This window comes from Kryptolebias marmoratus, linkage group LG14, assembly GCF_001649575.2.
Source record: "Kryptolebias marmoratus isolate JLee-2015 linkage group LG14, ASM164957v2, whole genome shotgun sequence".
Taxonomy (NCBI): domain Eukaryota; kingdom Metazoa; phylum Chordata; class Actinopteri; order Cyprinodontiformes; family Rivulidae; genus Kryptolebias; species Kryptolebias marmoratus.
In genome coordinates, this window is record NC_051443.1 from 19,334,437 (window position 1) to 19,355,370 (window position 20,934).

The 20,934-nt window shown below is 39.1% G+C and overlaps 1 protein-coding gene across 4 annotated transcripts; it reads right to left on the reverse strand.

Moving 5' to 3' along the window:
• Positions 1 to 3,250: 3,250 nt before the first annotated feature.
• Positions 3,251 to 20,820, reverse strand: LOC108232688 (calcium/calmodulin-dependent protein kinase kinase 2). Of its 4 annotated transcripts, none has more exons than XM_037979548.1 (20): positions 20,475 to 20,820; positions 20,011 to 20,198; positions 18,488 to 18,567; positions 18,101 to 18,388; positions 15,656 to 15,939; positions 15,205 to 15,546; positions 13,538 to 13,585; positions 11,402 to 11,455; positions 9,813 to 9,864; positions 9,594 to 9,727; positions 9,127 to 9,163; positions 8,923 to 8,944; positions 8,711 to 8,799; positions 7,171 to 7,370; positions 6,944 to 6,997; positions 6,761 to 6,834; positions 6,588 to 6,675; positions 6,216 to 6,347; positions 5,697 to 5,800; positions 3,258 to 4,572 (listed from the first exon to the last, which is right to left on the reverse strand). In XM_037979548.1, exons 5-20 carry the CDS (start codon positions 15,872 to 15,874, stop codon positions 4,500 to 4,502), a joined length of 1,722 nt encoding a protein of 573 aa, XP_037835476.1. In that variant the 5' UTR covers positions 15,875 to 15,939; positions 18,101 to 18,388; positions 18,488 to 18,567; positions 20,011 to 20,198; positions 20,475 to 20,820; the 3' UTR covers positions 3,258 to 4,499. The 4 variants fall into 4 exon arrangements, with proteins under 4 accessions (XP_037835477.1, XP_037835476.1, XP_037835475.1 ...); XM_037979547.1 differs by having other exon boundaries at positions 18,488 to 18,584; XM_037979549.1 differs by lacking the exons at positions 20,011 to 20,198; positions 20,475 to 20,820 and adding an exon at positions 19,820 to 19,971 and having other exon boundaries at positions 3,251 to 4,572; positions 18,488 to 18,584.
• Positions 20,821 to 20,934: the final 114 nt, after the last annotated feature.

Below are 20,934 nucleotides of genomic sequence, written 5' to 3' on the forward strand. Positions count from 1 at the left end.
AACAGACAAACCGGGTTGACTCTAACAGTTAATGTCAGTTTTAGGTGAAGATCTCACACAATATGAGACATACTTGCAAACGTGCAAAAACATTAATGCCCGCCTTCTCCTCTTGGCGGCAGGTGATAATAACAACAATATTGATATATTTTCTTCACATTTTTCATCATTTATCAGGAGCTGTGTTATGAGGGCTGGTGTGATTTGAGCTGTCAGCATCCCATCAGTGTAGGAACTTTAACAGCTAAGAGTTCTTCTTTGTATCTGTTATTAAAAAATAACATAAAGGTTCACTTTAATTTCTTACAGACGTGAATCCTCTGTGAAGTGTAATTTATAAGCCAAAAATCTGTTTGACTTGAGCTCACAGGTGAGTACCAAACACCTTACAGCCACAGGTGGGGAAGGAGGCCCGTCTGCACTCGGTGACCTCAGCCTCTTCTGGAGTTTTAGAAAATTCAAAGATCTCCTGCGGTGGGGTTTTGTCTTTCTGCCAAGTATCTTAGCTGAATATTTTACTAGATATTCCTTATTTAAATGCTGGCACACAGCTTTAACACCCTAGTCAGTTCGCTTGATGTAAATCTCCAAAGACAGGAGCAAATATTGAAGCCACTTTTAATTTTTTTTTTCATTTTGAAGTTGAAATGTTTCCTCAAATCAGCAAACCAAAACAATTACTGCTCAACTTGTCCGTCAAAAACAAATCTTTAAGAATAAATCCTTAATTATCCAAAAACAGTGTTTACACTTTATATGTACAAAGTGTTTAAGAGCCTTAAAATAAACATAGATGTAAACATGAAAGTTATATGTTGTAGCTTCAAAAATGTTACAGTAAACAGCACACTCTAGTGGTTAAATACTGCAGACACACTGTTGGCTTATTTAACCCTCCTGAAGCCATCATAACTGAAATAATGACATGACTAAAAACATTAAAGAAAGGCAGCAATGTTCTTTTTTATTTTATATGATGAACAAGGTACAGTTTGTGTAGAATTACTAATGTTAAAGGTCCTGTTGTTCTGTGATGGACCTCTCATCTGATGGTTTAATATGTTGGCATGCATTTAGTGGAAAAGAGCCCCCACAGCTCATAATAAAAGGAATCACGCGCTCGAATGTAAAAACATGTAACAATAAATCACTTTAGCCTGGCCACTCTCACAACAATGGGCAGGTAAACAAAGTACAAGTTTAAATATTACAAGTATAAAATATGAATACCCTTTTTTTGTTTGTTTTTTGCCCTGTGACCCTGTATTCACAACCAGATGAATATTGAGGACAAAATATTTTTAATTACCAGACGTCCACAGCAGTTTCCAGTCTGCCATGGGGTGATATTTGTCATCAGTAAATGAGTGGTGGTATTTCACACTACTAAAACAAACGGAGGGGTTTCCTGACTAAATCTTTCACATTGTTAAACGGGTGCCGGGATGGAATTTCTAACATAAGTTTTGTTTTATTGAAATGTAAAACCAGAGGAGCAGTCTTCATGTGCTGGGCTCTACCGTCGAGAGCACAACTTTGATTATTTTAGTAAAAACAAACTAAATTAGCATCAACAAAGCACACACAGCACCCCGGATGTAACGACTGAGTGTGCTTACTGTACAATCCAACACCGCTGCACCATAAAGACGCATCATGTGCATAGTACGAGTCTTTTAAAACAGACATACAGCAGGTACAGATCAGACTGACATGCAAATACAGAAATGAGTACAAAAAAGTCAAGTCCCTTTTTTTTTCTACATTCAACACATAAGTGCTGAACTAATAAGTGTGTGGAAGCATCAACTGTTGTGGAAATATACTGTATCAAGAACATTTGTTATCAAGAGACACATTCAGTCAAGAAAATGCAATAAAACAAGTGAACAAAAGGAAGAAAAGTGGGTAAAAATGCTCTAATTTGTTGCTTTAAGATCTAACGTCAAACACATTGATGAATAAAAAGAAATAGTGCATTAAAAGTGAAAATATTTGCTGATTTACCTTCTGACCAAAGATGACAACATTCTTTAAAGTTCAACACCCATGTGGACATGTCATGCATAGATTTGTAGGAAAAGTCGGCATTGGCACTATGCTTCCATCTTAACTTTAGGTCAGTAGCCAGCTAATATAAATGTAACTTTTTTTTTTTTAGTTTTTAGTTTTAAAAAATACCCAACTTTTTTGGTGGTGTCCTGAAATGTTCAGGCTTAAATGAATACAAGTTTTCTACGACAAAACGAATAAAACACGTAAACTATTCATGACTTTATCTTGAGGTTCTGTTGTCTTCAGTTTCGGTTTTTCGGTCTGCAAAAACTGCAGCTTTCAGCGTGACACAGCTGGAAACATGTCCTTCAGCAGAAGAAAATATCTTGTTTGGATATGAGGGGTGTAACGGTACGCCCGAGTCACAGTTCGGTTCGTTCCTTGGTATCTGGGTCACAATTCAGTGCGGGTTCAATACAACAGGAAGGAGAAACAAACACCTAATGCTAATGTTTTTTTTCTCCTTTTATACAGATAATAACTCTCCCAGAAGCAGAGACAGAAAATCAAAGCACCCATGCTAGTGGGAGAGGGTCAGGTTTTATATATATATATATATATATATATATATATATATATCAGGAGCTGTTTGAAAATTTTATATACCAGTTGGTATATATATATATATATATATATATATATATATATATATATATATACCAACTGGTATATAAAATTTTCATTCAGTTTGAACTGCTAGGAGTTTCTATGTGTCAAAACAGATAGTTTGATAAAATCCAGAAAAGTATCTCTTTCTTGGGTTCAGAAAATTGTACAAAAATAGGAAGAAAAAAAAAACAGGGAGTGTTTGCTTTAGTTAATTTGACCAAAATCAGTAAAACATTGTGAAACATTCACCAAGCTTCTCACCAAGTGGATGCTAGTGAGGGAAAATGAAGCTTGCTGTGATTATTTGGAGTAACTCCTTGCCATATATAATAATAAATCAAAGCACAGAAATATACCTAAAAAGGCAGCCTGGTTCGTTGCTCCTTCTGTACCTTAAAAAGGTATAAACATGAGCAACGGTACATTTGTTAACTTTTTGTTTACACCTGAAATGTACATGCTCTGCACCATTCTTGTACCTTGATTTTTGTGTACATGTGCCTCTCGTCTCCCCCCTCTGCAGCCATCTTGATTAGCTGTGTTTTTCAACACAGGTCTTCAAGAAGCTTCTCTGTGTTATTGTGAACCACTCAGGCTTCGTTTTTTTTTTTTTTTTTTATCTAGATGGTTCAGAAAGCATCTTTCTCTGCTTCTTTTCTGTCGTGGCTTTTAGCAAAATGCAATTACCTAAAATGTGCTTCTGGACAGGAGCGGTGCTCGCCTGTGACTGTCGTATTCTTTATCTGGTTCCCTGTGCCCATCCCAAAGGCCACGGTACAAATACGCGTCCCGTTACACCCCTGCTGACTGAAGAGACCGATGTTGGACAAACAAACAAAAAAAAATGAGGTTACAGATTTTTTTTTTGCAAACATTCTGTTTTTCTCAGGTCAAGTATGTTTAATTCTCATTTTACTGCAGCTTAGTGAATTTCAAACTGAGAGCAAACATCTAAAAACTGTTCACTTAAACAAAACTACTAAAAGCACTAGTTTTCCCAAAGTCATCTATATGCATTCATAATAAATATGATTGTTCACAAAGCACTATATTAATTAATTTCATATTTTAAAGCTCTATATTGATTGCAGTACATGAGAGACGTGGGGGGAAAAAAATGTGCCGAACATCAAATGTGAGAATCTAGATAAACAGCTTTTAAAATATTTGCACTAAGAAAATAGACGCATGCATTTTACTGAAGTAAACGTGTTTTCATTTCCCTTTTTCCTTTGCGGTAAACTGTACAGATTCTTCTCTCTGACCTATGATACAAAACAGGGCCCTGCTACTTTCAAGCGGACTGAACTCGATCATCGTCGAGAAACGCTAAAGAGAACCACGGCAGTGAAAACAAACTCCTCTTAAACCTTCGCCATCTCTCGTATCTAAGTCCTGTGTGCACCTGAAAGTCTCGTTAAGTAAAAAAAAAAAAAAAAAAACGAGGAGTAAAATGAGAGGCTAAACCAGGTTTAAACCTGAAACTGTACAGTTGAAGCCTGAGACGAGGCATGCTTGGACTATAAATGCATGCAGGACAGGAAGAAGAGGGTTATGAGGAAAAAAAAAAAAGGGTCAAAGTTCAAGGGTTGGGGTTCACACGTGACAGTCACAAATCCAACAACCCCAAACTGAGTTGTACAAGAAGACAAAAAGAGGTTTAAAGTTAAGAAATTGTTGCCAAAGTGCCTCAGATTATAAACGTCCTTTTTTTGCGTCCACCTTCCAAGATTATGTCCGTAGTTGTCGGCTGACAGTATTAAAGTGAGTAAAGGGGTGTCGAGCTGTGCATTTACAGGTAGGAAGATTTCAGTGTGCATATTAAAGCGTCTGTATCAGGAAAGAGCCTCGTCCTCTCCTACGTAGGGCAGGCCCATACTTCTCCCACCGTCACCGCTCTCCTGTTTCCTACACAACACCAACAGAGACACAGTATTAGTCAGAGCAACGCTGTGGGTCTGTGCCAGTCCCACAAAACCAAAAATAATGTGCTTTAGGTTGTGTACAGGCGAAATCTAAGCTACCATTTACCAGTTCCCACTGTAGGCAGAGTGCATTACAAGAAAAGTTTGTTTTAATGCAAAAATAATAAGAAAAAATTCCCTAATCTTAAATTGGGTCATTTGTTTCAACTTTTATTTAACACAGGCAAGAACAAAGAAAAAGATCAGCATCTTCACAGACAAACTTTACTTATTTACAAAATACTTCTTAAAAATCTAGATATCACACTCAGAAAGCACTGAAAATGTTAAGACAAAAAGCAAAAAGCAATTTGTAAAATGTGCATGTAATGATATTCTGGAAGTCGGTGGCAGGATTTATTGCTGACAGGTGAAGGTTTTGGGTTTAACAGAATGGAGATGTGGCTCACCACGCTGTCAGAAAGCCATCAGTCACTTCAAAATACATTTCTAAAAAAAATAAATAAATAAACCTGTCAGCTACTATGATGCATAAAAATGTGACAGGATTTAGAAAGTCAGGAGAAATATGTGTGCATAAAGGCCCAAATCAGAAAGCACTGATAGATGTTTGCAACCTTAAAGCTCCAAGGTCATCCAAAACAAAGATGTCACTATGATCAATACAGACACATGGGCTTGTGAAGACGGTCAACGCTGATCATTACCAGTAATGGTGAGTGAAAACACACATGAGTATTTGGCCATCTCAAACTGAAGAAAACCAGCTGCTCAAACAATGCTACAAACTGTACAGTGTGACAGTATAACCAGGACAGGGTCGTCCTGATATTTTTGATCTTTATTTTGTTGTATCTTTTGTTACAGTGAAACTTGCAGCATCTCCTGATCTGCCTCTGCTGCAGGCCATGAAGAAAGGAGATACATGTTGTCAGCCTAAAAACGGTTTCTCTGACAAACACTAACAAGCCCCGGCCGTGTACACTGATACCATCTGAGAGTAAAAGACTCGAGCAGCTCTACAAAATAATATGCCGCTGAGAAAACACTGCTCACAGACTGCAGATGTTACTGTTGGAACATTTACTGTCAGTAAATAGGACTCACGTGAGTGTTTGTCCCGGGGCACACAAACTGCTGCGGTCCTCTTTCCGACCCCAATCAAAAGGATTCCCAAAAGAGCGCTTTCTCAACATGGTTCTGACCAGAATCTGGGGGGAAAAAAACAACAACATTCGAACAGAATGACACAAATTCAAAGATTATACTTAAACATGATACACTAGTGCAGAGAGCTCATAGACCCTTTCAAAAATGTAATATTTCTCTTCATTACCCAGCTTACATAGGGCAAAAATCCATATTTGATCTGCACATAAAGCATCTTAACAAATTGAAAATATAGTGAACTAAACATTTGTTGGTTTTAACTGCAGCTGTGTGAATAAGCAATGCTACATCTGCCTTCTGGATTTAAATCTGTCCAAACTAATTTCTTTAATAAAAGGCAACAAGCCAACAAGGCCTCCACCTGCTTAACACAGCTAATAAAGAGCAATCAATATGATTTATAAATGGAGGGCTTGTTTATGCTTCTGTGGCAGAGAAATGAAGTGAAAATCTCACCACAGCAGCTAAACTCGGGATGTGTTTGACAGAATTCTCCACTTCTTCTTCGGTCACTTCAATCAGCATGGAGCAGTTGTCATCCTCGGGAGGAAGAGGCTCAGCACCTTGCTTCGTCACCCATGGGTGTGCCTGGACACAAAGCCACTGATACTAGTGAAAAGTTTTTTCAATAATGTTTATGTAATGAGCCAACTGATTTATTAAGCAATATTTATAAATATGGGTGGTTCTGAATGTCCAAAATTGCTACAGATAGAAAAACTGTGCACTGTAGGTTATATATCCAAACCAAAATTAAAGATAAATTGATAAACTGCATATGATCTGAAGCTTGGGTTCAAGTATCCCATGTGTAATTAAAGCGTTTACCTTTATCTGTGGTACTGATAGCCTTGTCTCTGGGTTCTTGTCCAACATTTTCAACAACAGATCTTTGAGATCATCTGATATGTCAGCACTGTTAACAGAAAGAAAACCCCTGCTGTAGACGAAACTGTGACAATTGAGTAAATACATACATATAAATAAGATGCAAAACGTACTGTTCTGGTATCACCACAGGTTGCGTTTTAATTTTTTGATGAAGATTGAGAATACGCTCATCCATGAATGGACACTGTAAAGACAAGAAAACATTTGCCTTTTAGGGAAAACTGTCAGACAGACGTTCGGAAGAAACCTTAAGAAAACAAGCTTGTCTATTTCTGCCTAATGCACCAACTCACCACGCCAAAGACGAAGCAATAAAGAGTCACTCCCATGGCCCAAACATCCAGAGCCTTTGAGGAAAACAAACACCCTGTGAATACCGTGACACTTGACTATAACAGCACAAAAAAAATGAAAAAATAGGAAACATGGACAATAATATAAAGAAAATAGAAAAAACACAACTTCTTGCATTACTGAAAATCATCTCCAGGTGGCAGTAGTTAGCTAAACGTTGCTTCACCTTCCCAGAGAAATTCTTTCTGGTCTCAGAAAGAGTTTCCGGCGCGAGGAAAGCAGGCGTTCCCACTGTGCTGGTCAGCAGAGCGTCAGCTCCCTCAAACTGGTTACTGACTCCAAAGTCTGCAATCTTGATGTGCCCGTCTTCTCCCACCAACAGGTTCGAGGGTTTGATGTCTCGGTGGATGATTCTCTGGTAATGTACTGTTAAAAACAACACGGTTATGTTAGCGTATTGCCTGAACATTCTTTTATTCTCTATCTAAAACGCGACAGTAAGAAAATCTGAACTGTTTTGGGGTCAGCAGCAGTTTGAAGTTCCTAACATATACTATAAATTAAAACATCCATCCATCCATCCATCCATTTTCTTTAACTGCTTCTCCATTCCGGGTCGCGGGTAGCTGGTGCCTATCCCCAGCAGTCACTGTGCGAGAGGCGGGGGACACCCTGGACAGGTCGCAAGTCCATCGCAGGGCCACATATAGACGAACGAGACAAACAACCATTCACACTCTCACCTAGGGACAATTTTAGAGTCATCAATTAACCTAACATGCATGTTTTATGGTCTGTGGGAGGAAACCGGAGTACCCGGAGTAAACCCACGTGTTCACAGGGAGAACATGCAAACTCCACCCAGAAAGGCCCCAGGCCGGGAAGCGAACCTGCAACCTTCTTGCTGGAGACAACAACTCTAACCACTATGCCACTGTGCCACGCCCATAAATTAAAACAAGCACATTTTATTCCTGTGAACACAGTGACTTCTATAAAAAGTTCTGACTTTTTTCTATCCTTGATGCAGAGTCCTCCCTCTCCTTTCCTCGGCACTAGTCTCCTAGACAACACTTGAGCAAAATCACTTCTCCCGTGCAGAAACGCATTAAGAGCGGGAGAGATGATGTGAAATGAGCCTTGTAGGAGGCTGGAGTCAAGAACGGCTCAGATAAAGGACTCGTGGAAAAAGCAGGGGGAGATTTAAAGAACAAGTGCAGATCTTGATAACACAGTGAGTGCTTATAATTGTTTATTGAACCATACAAGTCAAATTTAGACACACATCAATAAAACTATAACTACAGCATAGTTTTGAAACAAAATTGTTCCAGTTTAAGCAGGTAATTGTCTATATCAACCTACATTTAAAGTAAAAATAAAAAAGCTGTATTGAGTCTTTCACACTGACAGTGTATCTACATTGGTAATAAATAATCTGAAAGCAAATAGATATAGATAAAGTAAGTGATCAGATTGCATTCGGATAGTGCTCATACCACTTTCTTCATCTAAACCACTTTCATCTGCATACAACTATTTATCAAAATCCAATATAATATCTGTTTTATTGTGATTTTGATAATAAAAGTGGATTACAGGATGTTGTGTAGGTGGGTTTCTTTGGTTTAATGTTTGTTCTGATTGCTTTTAGACCTGTTTAAGCTATAATGTGCTGTCAGTCAGAAAACAGTCCACAGATTGGACTAGCAAGAAAAGGTTAAAAAACGTAAGAAAAAAAAACGTAAGGAGTTGTGAAGACTCACAATATTCAATTCCTCTGAGTAAATCCCTGAAGTAAAAACGTGCCTGGTCCTCACTGAAGGGTTTATCTGTTGGCACCTCCATCACTGCCCTGAATACACACGAGGGAGAATTAACAGATACACAAACACACGCATAAAATTAGCAATCATAACTAATGAGATTAAGCCCATTCCAGGGTTGCATCCATTTCCATAAAAGAAGCTTAACTTACCCTTGTTTCACCAGCTCGAACACTGCGACAAAAACACAGTTGAAAATAGTGAGGGAAACTTTTCCATTTGACAACACACAAAATGTTTTCTAAGATGGATTTGAAATGAGCTCATCAAATGCTTTCTTTATGTAAGACTCTTTGTATAACGTGTGTGTGTGTGTGTGTGTTGCTCCGAGGGCTGACTGCCTGGCAGAAACATACCCATGTACAGATGGTCCTCGCTGGGGTCATCCAAAACCTGGTGCCAAAACACAGACGGATGAAACACAAACACAGACACTCCAATACACATCTTTTGTTTGTGGTCAAATTAAATTCACATGCAATGGGATTACTAATAATAGTGTGGAGGTATTTCTTTCCGTGATGTTAACACGAATACAAAACAGCTCTGACTTCCACATTCATTTTAAGGTGGAACACAATGAATGTATTTGTGGTTCCTGAAAATCTGATTGACAGGATTTTACTGTAAAAAATCAATCTAGTTTTCATCTTTATCCATCCTCCTAACTGTCTCATTCTGCCGAGGATGAAAGAGGCCAAAACTGAACCCCAGGAGTTTGACGATCTGCACTTTAAATTTATAAAACACTCCACAGACTGATTTAAAAGACATGTTTACAATCATAAACAAAATCCAACTAGACGTATGTTTTCTTACCCACCTCTACGAGTTTGACTACATTAGGATGGTCCAATTTTTTAAGAATGGCAATCTCTTGATAAACTCGCTCCAGTGGCCCTTTAGGTTGAGCGGGACCCTCAGGGAGCGCTTTGGGTCCACGGGGAGGCGGTCTCCCTGACGGAGGAGAAAGGGACAAAGAGTGATTAGTGAGGGACAGGAGGAAGGATGGAAAAGGGACTACCTACAGGCTCTTACTTACGTGGGAAGCCTGCCTGCCTCATCAGCTTCTTCTTGGACAAAACCTTCATCGCCTGCACGAGAAATGGAATTGGATTGAAGGAAAAGAAAAAGGGGAGAGTGGGAGAGCCCAGAAAAAAAGAAACATTGGCAAAGTAAGACCCAGCGCCCACTCATACACCTACAAACTGTACAGATGACTGTCCCAGCATCTACTACATGAACTTCTTTCCAACCAAGAACATCTTTTATATGATGCTGTCCAATTTCATCAGCACAAGTAAAGTTAAAAGCTAGATTCTGAGTGGAAGAAGACTTGGAGTGTGAATGACACCAAGTCAACACATGCAGGATTTCTTCCACATGTTTCGGCCTGATGATTAAAGATCCTTAATAAAACAGGTTTTCTTTAAAAAATATATTAACTTGAATATTTCAATTATGTTTACTGTCATTAAAACATGTTAAAAACATGAAGGAACAAAATGAAATGTCCAAGTTCACCAGCATTCATAATATGAAGTATTAAGATATTTTTGTTTAAAAAAAAAGGTTTTAGAATAATACATAACTTAAAACCCCTCCAGCAGTATGTTAAACTGAATTAAATTTGTATTAATTTTTGGATAGTATTATAGACTGATGCAATAGTACGGGTGTATGTACACACTTTATTTGTAAGCAATGCTATTTTCTTCCAACTTAGATAATACAGATAATGTATTGTAAATGTGGGTTGGTGATCAAACCACTAATCTTCCGATCACTGCACCACTGAGCTATATTTTCCCCAGTTATTTCCTGTTAATCATTACAATAATTTCCGGACTATAAGGCGCACTTAAAAGCCTTCAACTTTCTCAAAAAAACGACAGTGCGCCTTATAATCCAGAGCACCTTATATATGGAAGAAGTCGTGATGTTTTAGTACCACTTTGGTAAACTACAAACCCACACCACTCGCAACATTAAGGCTCAGTTATAATCGTGCTTTGTATCGTCTCGCAGGGCTCCGTGCTTGGTGACGCTTACATTGATGCGGTATTCTCCGAAAAGGCAGGGGGCTGTTTTGTTTCGCTTAATAGTCCAGTGCGCCTTATCTATGACAAAGGTTCATTCATTAACAGTGCATATTATAATCCAGTGCTACCTATAGTGTGGAAAATATGGTGCTAAAGTTGGCATCCGCTGAGTTCAACAGAGAGAACAGTCACATCATGAAGGTTTGAACTGATTTTTAATAATCTAGCTCAATGCGCTCAGTCATCATGACAATACTATAATCACTATAAAATGTGACATGTGGAGTTTGTCAATTATTAAAATAATCCCCAACTCATTTTCAGTGGCTGTCACGCAGCTAAATGAGAATTTCTGCAGGTGCCGCATTTTACACAACTCTGTGAAGTCAGTTTATCAGGAGATTCTCATTTCCACATGAAGAGTTTTTAAATTAAATATATAATATATCAGTAAGTGACACAAGGAGGGTTTGATTAATGTAAGATTAGACAGTGGGTGTAGGGTGTGTGATATGTGACAAGAGATGAAAAGCAAGTGAGACAGACAAGAGTTTTAATATTTGTAATACTGTGTTCATGAAGAACTTACATAGTATGTGTTGTCATCCTCATTGTAAGCCAGTTTGACAACACCGTAAGAGCCCTATAAAAAGAGAATAAAGCCGATGACTACAAGTAGAAATGAGGAAAGGAAAAAAAAACACATTAATGTGGAAAACAAACATTAATAATACATAGAAATACACACTTTCCCCACACAGGAAGTGTGGGGGCTGACAGTGTACACTGAAAGAGTACCAGCTGCTTCAAAGAGAGAACAGAGAAATTCAAATCATCTCTCATCTCTTTCATTTTTGATTTCAGGCTAATTAACTGGATCTGGTTTGTGCTATCAAGCTCCCCTTCCCACACACAGGAAATTCAGGACAGAAAGTAGGCCCAATTAGAGGCCTGTGCAGACAAACCCATACACACACACACACAAACCAACAGAGAGAGAGAGAGTGGGAGAGAGAGAGGGCAGGATCGAATCCTGCTGGGGGAGCAGATTGTAGCATGGAGAGGCAGCAGATAGCTCATCCCTCAGTCCAAGAGATGATCTGATAACAGGAGCCTCTCCAACAATCCTAAAAGGCTTTAATTGTCTCCACTGGGCTCAGAACTCCACACATCAACATGTCCATCTACAACGTACACACTGAAAGTATGGGTGAGGGTTGTAATCTGTTTTTAGATACATCTCCATGCGGATATAAACGAGTCTAAATCAATTTAAAGGGTCAAAAAATAGATTATTATTTATTGTTAATAACATCATGAGAACTGCAAAAGGTGGAACTCTGAAATGCAGAAGTGCAGCACCTGAACAGTTTATAGCGAGCACGAGACAGAGACACAACCAAGAGCAAGTGACGTCTTCTGCATTCAAAGCCAGTGTTCCAAAGCGCCTTAGTTTCTATGAAAATTATGTTCACATGAGTCACACTATGTGCAAGCTGTGTACACGTTTCACCCTAGAGGAGGAGAAAAACTGCCAGCTGTTGATAGTGCTGATAAAGGTAGTATCTGGGCTGTGACTGCTGGATATTTGTTGGTAAACGGCATTCACGAGGGAGTCTCTAGATTGTTCTAAAATAGTTTGCGAGGGTACTCGATCTCAACCTTCATTTGAAAAAAGTAGATCAAAACATAAACATGAAAGTGGCTGCCAAGGAGAGTACAGAATGAGCCGAGGTAGGTTCAATGTGGGCAGGGTTGGGCAACAAATAATGTGCATGTCCTAGAGTATGTTTCTACAAGCCGTGAACATGAACACAGGCTGTGCGAAACAGAGCTGCACAGCTCACTGGTCACTTGGTCACAAACTATGTGAATTCAGTGAGACTGCAATGGCAATTTCACTTAATTTCCCACAATTTTGAGTAATCAACTAGTCTCCAACAGTTGCTTCCAAGTGAAATACTACCTTATGTTGCACCCTTTGGAGCTACAACAAAACCTTATGTCAAGGATACTAACACGGCCATTCCCACACTCTACAACAAGACCAAAAATAAAATCATGGAAACACTGAAGGAAGTGGATAAAATACCTCTAATATGTGATGCATGGACAAAAATTGCCACAAAATCTTATGTCGCCGTACTCAGTATTTTAACTTGTTTCTTTTTCATTTAGTTCTTGAAAACACTGTATGAATGAAAACTGTTTTTTACTGTGGTAAGCAAAAAAAAAAAAATGGTTTCTTTTAGGTCTGAGAGAGTCTATACTCAGGATTTTGTTTGAAGTGGGATTATGGGTGGATCAAGATGCATCCATAATCATTTTATAATCGCATCGTGAGGTGCCCAAAGATTCCCACCCCCTATCTGAAAGTCAGACTCATTCTGCTTGAAAACCAACAGTCTCTAAAATGTGAACACACACCCTCTCCCTCGCTCTCTCTCTCACACACACACACACACACATTTCTATTCAGAAAGCCTAGCACAACCCTTAGAGAGCACTATTTATACCAGCCTTTCATCCATTTTCCAACTCTCCCATGGCCCCGGTGCTTTACACAGAGTTTGGGAAAATGAGGACAGCCGGGAGAGAGGATATCAGAGGCTGTTGTCCTTGATGATGTGCGTTTACTTGACAGACATGCAGTAGGCGGTGGGGCGAAGGAAATAGGAGAGTCAGTGAAAAGGGAGCAATCACAGAGAGTTGTCTCAGATGGTACCTTTCCAATCTCATCCTTCAGTTTGTACTGGTTGAGTTGAACGCAGTCCTTGAGGAGAAAGAGAGAGAAAAAAGCAGAAAGAAAAGGGGAAAAATCTGTTTCTTTTCAAAAGGAATCACATCAGCAATTACACACCTCAGATACGGTGCATTTTGGGCATTCAAAATCTGTTCTTCCTCAAAATCACAAAGAAAGCCATGCACAATAACATTTTACTAAATTATTCTTTACATTTGAATTATCTGCATTTTAAACTCTGTTCATAAAAATGTCTATCTGCTAAATCAAGTCAAATTTTATCTTCGGTTTTAGCAGTTTTGTAGCATATTTTACTTTGTTAGCAAGAAAACTAGACAAGTGAGTTCAAACATTTTTGGGTTTCCAGTAAATGTGTTTGTTAGCTTAATCCTAGAAATAATTAAACTTTCCTATATAAAAAAAATGACAGGATTACAGTTGGGTTATAATAAGTATGCAAATCTAAACAAATGTGCTCTGAGTTGTAGAAGAGATATTATCAAACAGATGTGTGGTGGGAGCAGGTTTAGAATAGTAAAGGTTTTGTTTTACAGCGAAAAGCAATGGAGATTTAAAACACAAGAAGGAGCTACTATGATACTCCAGAACCTACCAGGGTTGGGTGACAGGCTGAAGATTTTTGATCATCCATCATCAGTCCAACAACCATCGATTGATGTCATATTCTTGTAAGTGTCTAAGCTTTGTTTTTTTTGTTTTAAGCAGGAGCAAACAGAGCAATTCCTGTTCTCAGTACAACAGTGGAAGCGGACTATTTGTGGTCTAAAGAATACAAAGTCACTGATTTGGTATTTTTTTGGTTTTAAAACTCAAGAAATGTACTGAATCTGTGCAACAGGAGCTTCAGGCAGTTTTGTCATGCTAATAACAGACAGGTCAAGTAAAACTTGCTAAAATAAAGTGGAAAATTTGGTCCCTAAAATCGCCAGTAATGATAGATTCATCCAGTCACCCAACCCTAGAATCTAATCAAAGTATTTCTGGATTATTTTCTACATGGCACTAAACCTACGATAATGTTAATCCCTGTAAAAAGGATGACTGCTAAATAATGAACCTCTATCATCTACAAAATACAACACTGAAAACAAAACCTCCTTCCAGCATCAAAGAACTTCTGCAGGTTGCTATCCTTAGAGAAATGCTACTCACATCTACATCTAACACAGCTACTACCTACATCTTACAAAACCTTACCTTGGCATCCACAAAACTTGGTCTTTACCACTGTGCTGCTGCTTTTGAGACAAATGCACACATAGGTCTACTTATTTTAAGTCAAGTTTGATCATATTGAACACTAACAGATGTTAAACAGAAGCACTTTTGGAGCCTGGTTCTGTGTCAGTCTGAGTTCGTCCATCCATGTGTGATGTTTTATGCAATACACACCCCTCAAGAGAATACAGTGGGTCAGATGGCTCAAAACTCCAAAAATTATATAATCAGGATTACAACTGCACAGCATGTGGCCTATAACTAGTTAATTTATTTCCATTTTATCTGATCAGTAACAACTTTGTTACCAAAACCTGTGCATCTCTAAGAAGTGTAAAGATTAAACTTCAATAAATAAACTATACCGATTTTTTTTTTTAAACCTTAAAAGTGAAATCACTTTATCATACCTGCAGATCGGTAATGGAGACACTGTGCGACTCCACAGTGGGCCGGCGGGGCAGACGTGGAGAGGAGTGGGGTGACGTGATGGGGGAGTACGGTAACGACGGGTAAATATAGCGCCCGTTAAGTCCAGGGGAGCTGCAGGGTGAGGGTGCAGTCTGTGAGCGCTCCTGCAGAGAGAGTTTCCGGTCAGACAGGCTCAATCTGCCCCTCTGCTCCTGGCCTCCGGGCAGCAGAGCCTCTGGCCGACCAACTGTGTGGGACAGCAGGTCACAGAATGGAGGCCGGAAAGCTGCCGCTGTGGAGGAGGTTGGCTCGGGCGCCTCAGAGCTGTCCATTTCTTCCACCTAAAGTGACACATTATGTTTAAATACATTTATTTACATTTTGCAGTGAAGTAAATATCTGTTTGACTCATTTTGTACACAGTATAAATCGGAGTATAGTTCATCTTACCTCGTCCTCCCCGGCCTGCCCAGGCGGTCTGCTGGGTTCATACTCTGTGACCACGATGAGAGACTCCATGGGATCCGGGGACGGCGTCTCCGAGTCAGCGTTTAAAGGTGGAGTGGGACAGCTGCACAGCAGATCTGGCAGAGGTTGTGCGGGCTCATGGCTGCTGCACGACGCTGGGGGCTCAGCAGAGGGCCAGGGGGTTACGTGACAGGGAAACATGGTGCCTCTCCACAAAGACTGACAGCCACCGCTCCATCAGATGGGAATTTCAACAGGAACTGTGCCTAAGATACAAAAGCAAAATATAAAATTAAAAATATAATAGTACTCTTTAGAAATGTTGAGAATTGTTGTTTTGTGATTCATAAGCACGAACGTTAGATAAAGTAGTTAGTGCTTGAGAAATGTATTGTTGAAAACAGACTGCAGCCGGCCATAGAAAACCAAAGCAAATCAAAGAAATCAGGTTTTGTTTACCGATTGTTTCCGAGCAGTTCTGTTCTTGAGCTGCACACCTACACATGGCTCTGTGGGAGGCTGCTGCATTGTCAGATATTAAGCTAGATTTCTTTATTTTGCTCTCAGATGCCTCTATGTGTGAGTGTGCTGTAGATTTCCACACAGAGAACATAGAAGAAGACAGAGCAAAACTATTTTTAAGACAACTGCAAGCTGTTATTGGCTGGTGTCTACAAAACCTGCAACCCAAAGACATCTGGGACAAACACCATTATATTGCTGAACTGTCCATGTTTTTTAAGTCTCATATTAGAACATCTTGTGTGATCTGATAATTACTTTCTAAAAGTTTCATTAAAATCCAGCCAGTGGTTCACAAGATGTATTTTGCTAACAGGCAGGCAGAGTCGACAGAAATAGCTGATGGCAAAGTTTTGAACACAGATCTGGTGCAATCAGTTTGTGCTCAAAGTATGTCTTGGATATGACTCTCAGATACAACCACTCCAGATTTCCCTACAATATCTGTAAACTTGGCTGAGTTGCAGCTATTTTTGTATTTGCTGAGACTGCTTAGCTGTGGCCTCCATCTTGAATGGGGTTGACACAGGCAAAAACATTATCGCCATCAGTGGCGGCATAATAATAATGTCATAAATAGATGCTGGAAACACAATCAGAAATACTAATCACCTACTCTGAAACACAAGTCGACGTAGCTCCTTCCAAACAAACCATCCGTGGAGCCTCGAATTTTACCCAACACATTATGTTAGGTGTTAATTAATTCATGCAAACACATCTAGTTTTGCAAATTTCACTTCTGATAAGCAGATACAGCGTAAAAAAAATGTCTCTAAGAGCAAAGTTTCAGTCTGCTTTTGAAGTCAGTTATACAACACGCATAATCATTATCTGAACCGAAGCACTTTCTTGCATAATTTCAACAGCACATTTTCCATCGCTTAGGCCACTCTGCTTATATTCTTGAAATCTGAAAAATGGAATAAAAAAAATTAAAAAAAGAAAAAGGATGCAATTTGCATCAGAGCTTCAGGAGGATTATGGAGATGTAATTGTATGCCTGAGAAACTTAACAGATACATAAAAAAACAAAAGGAAACCTTAAAATAAACAAGACAGTGGGTGCTCCAGCCAAGTGTTGAATAAGCATCATATGTGGGAGGAGACACCCACTTCAGGTGGCCTTCATGCCTATATATAGGCAAAACTAACCAGAAGAATGCTAATGGCTGTTTCATGGGAAGCTGCTTGTATCTTTTGTTTCAAAATGGCTGCACAGTTACATTATTTTCAGACGTTACATCACACCAAGAAAGCCTGATTTTCTACTCTGCTCAGCATTTACTGCGCCGTCCAAGTGTTGCTTATTTCTGGCAGAAAAGACATATTCTGGCCTTCGATTTTTCCGAACAGTGTATTCTAAAAAGCAGACAAAGTACCGCTCATGTGAAATGGTGCTATTAGCACGGAGCTGAAAATAAAGCTCCTGAAATCCAGTTTTAAAAGCAATCTCCGCCTCTTAAAATTATCACAACATTCCCAGATCAGAACACTAAGCCTCAGCGCGGCTGAGAAAAATACAGAGTCGTGACACTAAAAAATCACAGCTACAGCAGGCTTTTTATATCTAAGGAGCGGAGGCTACTTATCATGCTTGACCTACTTTGATAAACTGTAAGAAACACATGAAGTCATATTTCCACTTACACCACAGGCAGTTTGTGGAGTTTCATAACTGATAATGACATGACAAACCTCTTTGCAGCCTGGCAAGTGTAGAAATTTGCTCAAAGTATCAATCAATTAGAGAGCGGCTTGATGCATGCTGTTAAAGCAAACAGTGACTTCTGTTAATATTTTGCCATCAGCAGCCAATATTTGCAAAGGAAGTTTAAGACAACACCAAAACCACTGTTAGTCTAGCTCAGATCGGATCGACACAAAACAAAAATGCATCCAAACCTTCAACAAAACTTGTGGAATATCAAAAAACAGGTGCTCAGCAACTGGTGTTAATTCACAGTAAAGATAAAAAAAAAATCATCAGACATCTGTGGACCGAAACATCACATCAAGAGACAGGATATTATAAATAATGGAACTGCGGGATAAAAGCCTTTAACTTCCCTGATCCAAGATGATCACAGCAGCATCACGACGAACAAAGGCCAGATGAGCCAGATGCTGCGTAGCTCCAGATGCCATGCGATGCCTCTTATTACCATAATCACATGACCTAACCTTTACGATCTGAGCATGAAGGGAGGTGAAGGGAGTACTTATTAAAGCCTGGGGTTCCAATCTACGTATAGCATTAATGGTGAGACGGACACGGTCCTACAAGCGTACCAGCACAGAACAGGGCCATCTGGATCAGAGCAGGATCCCCAGCTTCATTAAAAGATCAACAGGCCAACACTGTCAGCGATCTGCAGCAGATAAGCTTCTGTAAATGGAATGAAGGATGTGCTGGAGTTACTTAACTACACTGTTCTCGCACGGCTGATTATACCAAAGAATCTGAAAATGGTAACACTGAGCAACAACCTACGAATCAACAGCAAACATACCTAGAACGTCAAAGGTACAATTAGGGGAATGTTCTTAATTAATCACCAATATGACATTCATCTAGAATACTTCTTCGTAAATAACACATACAAACAAACAGTATGACAAATGTTGTGTTTTAACAACATTTTTAAAAGGACGCCAGGTGCAGCCAGGTAACGTGCAAATAAAGCATACAGTATAATACATTTATTAATACTTTAAAAGGGAGAAACGTTACGGCGTCCTTTCCAAGGCACAAAAATTGCAATTTGAAACAAATTAAAATAAATTACCTTTAAAATCCTTCAAAAAACTCGGACACGTACATTCACCTATATTAGTCAGACTGTTTTGCAAACTAAAAACAGCTTTTTATCAGCAGATCAGGAAATGATAGGTGGGGCATCGCCTACTATATAGTCATATAATGTTTTTTTTTTGAACCTCAAGTAGTTGTATCCTTTTACACCACCTTCAAGTTCAAACAAACACTATATAAACATCAAATAACTGAGAGCTCACGAGATAACTATGATTTACTAAACCATAGATGTTTAACAATGTCCTAAAGTATCATTTCTGACAATGTTCAAAAAAGCAAATTATAAACAAACTAAATGATCACCAGGATCTGGTCTGAAATAAGGTCCTAAATGACACCTGTTAAGACAAGACATGGTGACACTGATTGTTATTACTGGTGGTTAAAACTTATCATTATTTTAACTGTGTTCATGCCATCAGACTAAAAGAAATTCTAAATTTTGATAATACTAGCATTCAGTTCAGATTAACAATAGCGTCTGGGCAAGAATTAATGTTATGCAATTTAGGATTTTCATTGTAACTTATGCTGCATAATCCCAAAGACTATTAAAATGTTTTAATGCGAGTAGTTGATAAATTCTCATATCTAACACGTCAAGACATCATTAAACCACGAATCCGACGAACAAATCGTTAACATTAACAGGGAACACGGGAATTCGCTCTCAGCTTTTCTGCTGGAAGGTAATAATAGCTAACTTATTAGCGACTTGTTCACGTTGACTTTGACGGGTTTTTAGATAAAATAAAAAATAAAAAAGCTACGGCGTTTTCGTCGTCTCGGGTCCCAAAGCGAGCTACCTCGGCTCTTTAGGCGTCAAAGTCGAGCGGCTCGGCTAACGTTAGCAGCTGCAACATCTGTCACGATACAGCTGCTGTTGCGGAAATAGGCGTTCAGTGATGCTAGTGCGACTCTCCCGATGTCGCTGGTAGTAGCGTTCAGCCGACAACACAGCCGCTGAAGACGTGCTCTGACACGCATTAAGCCTTACCTTGTTGTGTTGCTACGTTTTAAATTAAAACAAGGTCCCGTCTCCAGAAGTAAGAGCAGCTTCTGCCAAGCTAGCTGTTTTGACAAACGGGGAGTGTGTAGCAGGGACTCTGACAGCCGTTGTTGTGATGACGGTGTTGTGCCAAAAAAAGGCACCCTCCCCCGTCACGGGAAGCTCAGTCGTATTCGCTGAAAAAAAAAAGAGAGATCAAAAGTAGGAGGAAAAAAACTGGTTTGTGTTTGCTTGCAACTATTACGAAAGTGTACAGATATTCTATTTTGATGTGTATGTAAATCAGGGGTGCGCCTGAGAGCTTCCTTGAAAAGCGCTTCCCGTGATGAGGATGCGTTTGACGGAAGGGGTGCTTTTTTTAGCACAACACCAACCGAGCTAAACAACTGCATCCCGTGCTTTACATACAAGAAGCGCATGCATTTAAGGTTAAAATGTGCTTCAAAATATACTCAGAGAAATGCGTTTCATCCGCGGACGAGGCGCGCACCGCCCATTGCTCTTCTTTTTGTTCAAAGCACAAAACATTTCACGGTTCCCGATTTCTGTTCCAAACATTTAATAGCCAAGAGCCCCCACTTTTGGCGTACTTGGGAAATGCAACATTTGGACATATTTTAACTATTGTAAAATACTTTGTTGTATTAAAACTCAAACTGAAGAATGAAACAGCTGATTTTTTTCAGCCCAACATAAACAGTAATTCATTGGTTTACATAAAACAATTTTCCACCTTTACTTGACTATACAGATATTTTGTTACATTAATAGATTACTTGCAAAAGTCCATATTGGTAGTCAGATTTTTTTATTTCTTCCATATAAAAACTATAAAGCTAAAGCAATAAAGTTTCACCATAAGCAACTTGTAAAACTTGGCTTCAGTGAGGTAAAGTACTATAAAAGTAGTTT

What these genes read in the sequence shown, in the direction of transcription:
- LOC108232688 (XM_037979549.1), bottom strand. Translation starts at nt 15,874, where the DNA reads ATGTTTCCCTGTCACGTAACCCCCTGGCCCTCTGCTGAGCCCCCAGCG. An exon ending in TTCGAGCTGGTGAAACAAGG is followed by an intron (nt 8,800 to 8,922) that starts GTAAGTTAAGCT and finishes GTGTGTATTCAG; the next exon opens with GGCAGTGATGGAGGTGCCAA. An exon ending in TCCCGAGTTTAGCTGCTGTG is followed by an intron (nt 5,801 to 6,215) that starts GTGAGATTTTCA and finishes TTTTCCCCCCAG; the next exon opens with ATTCTGGTCAGAACCATGTT.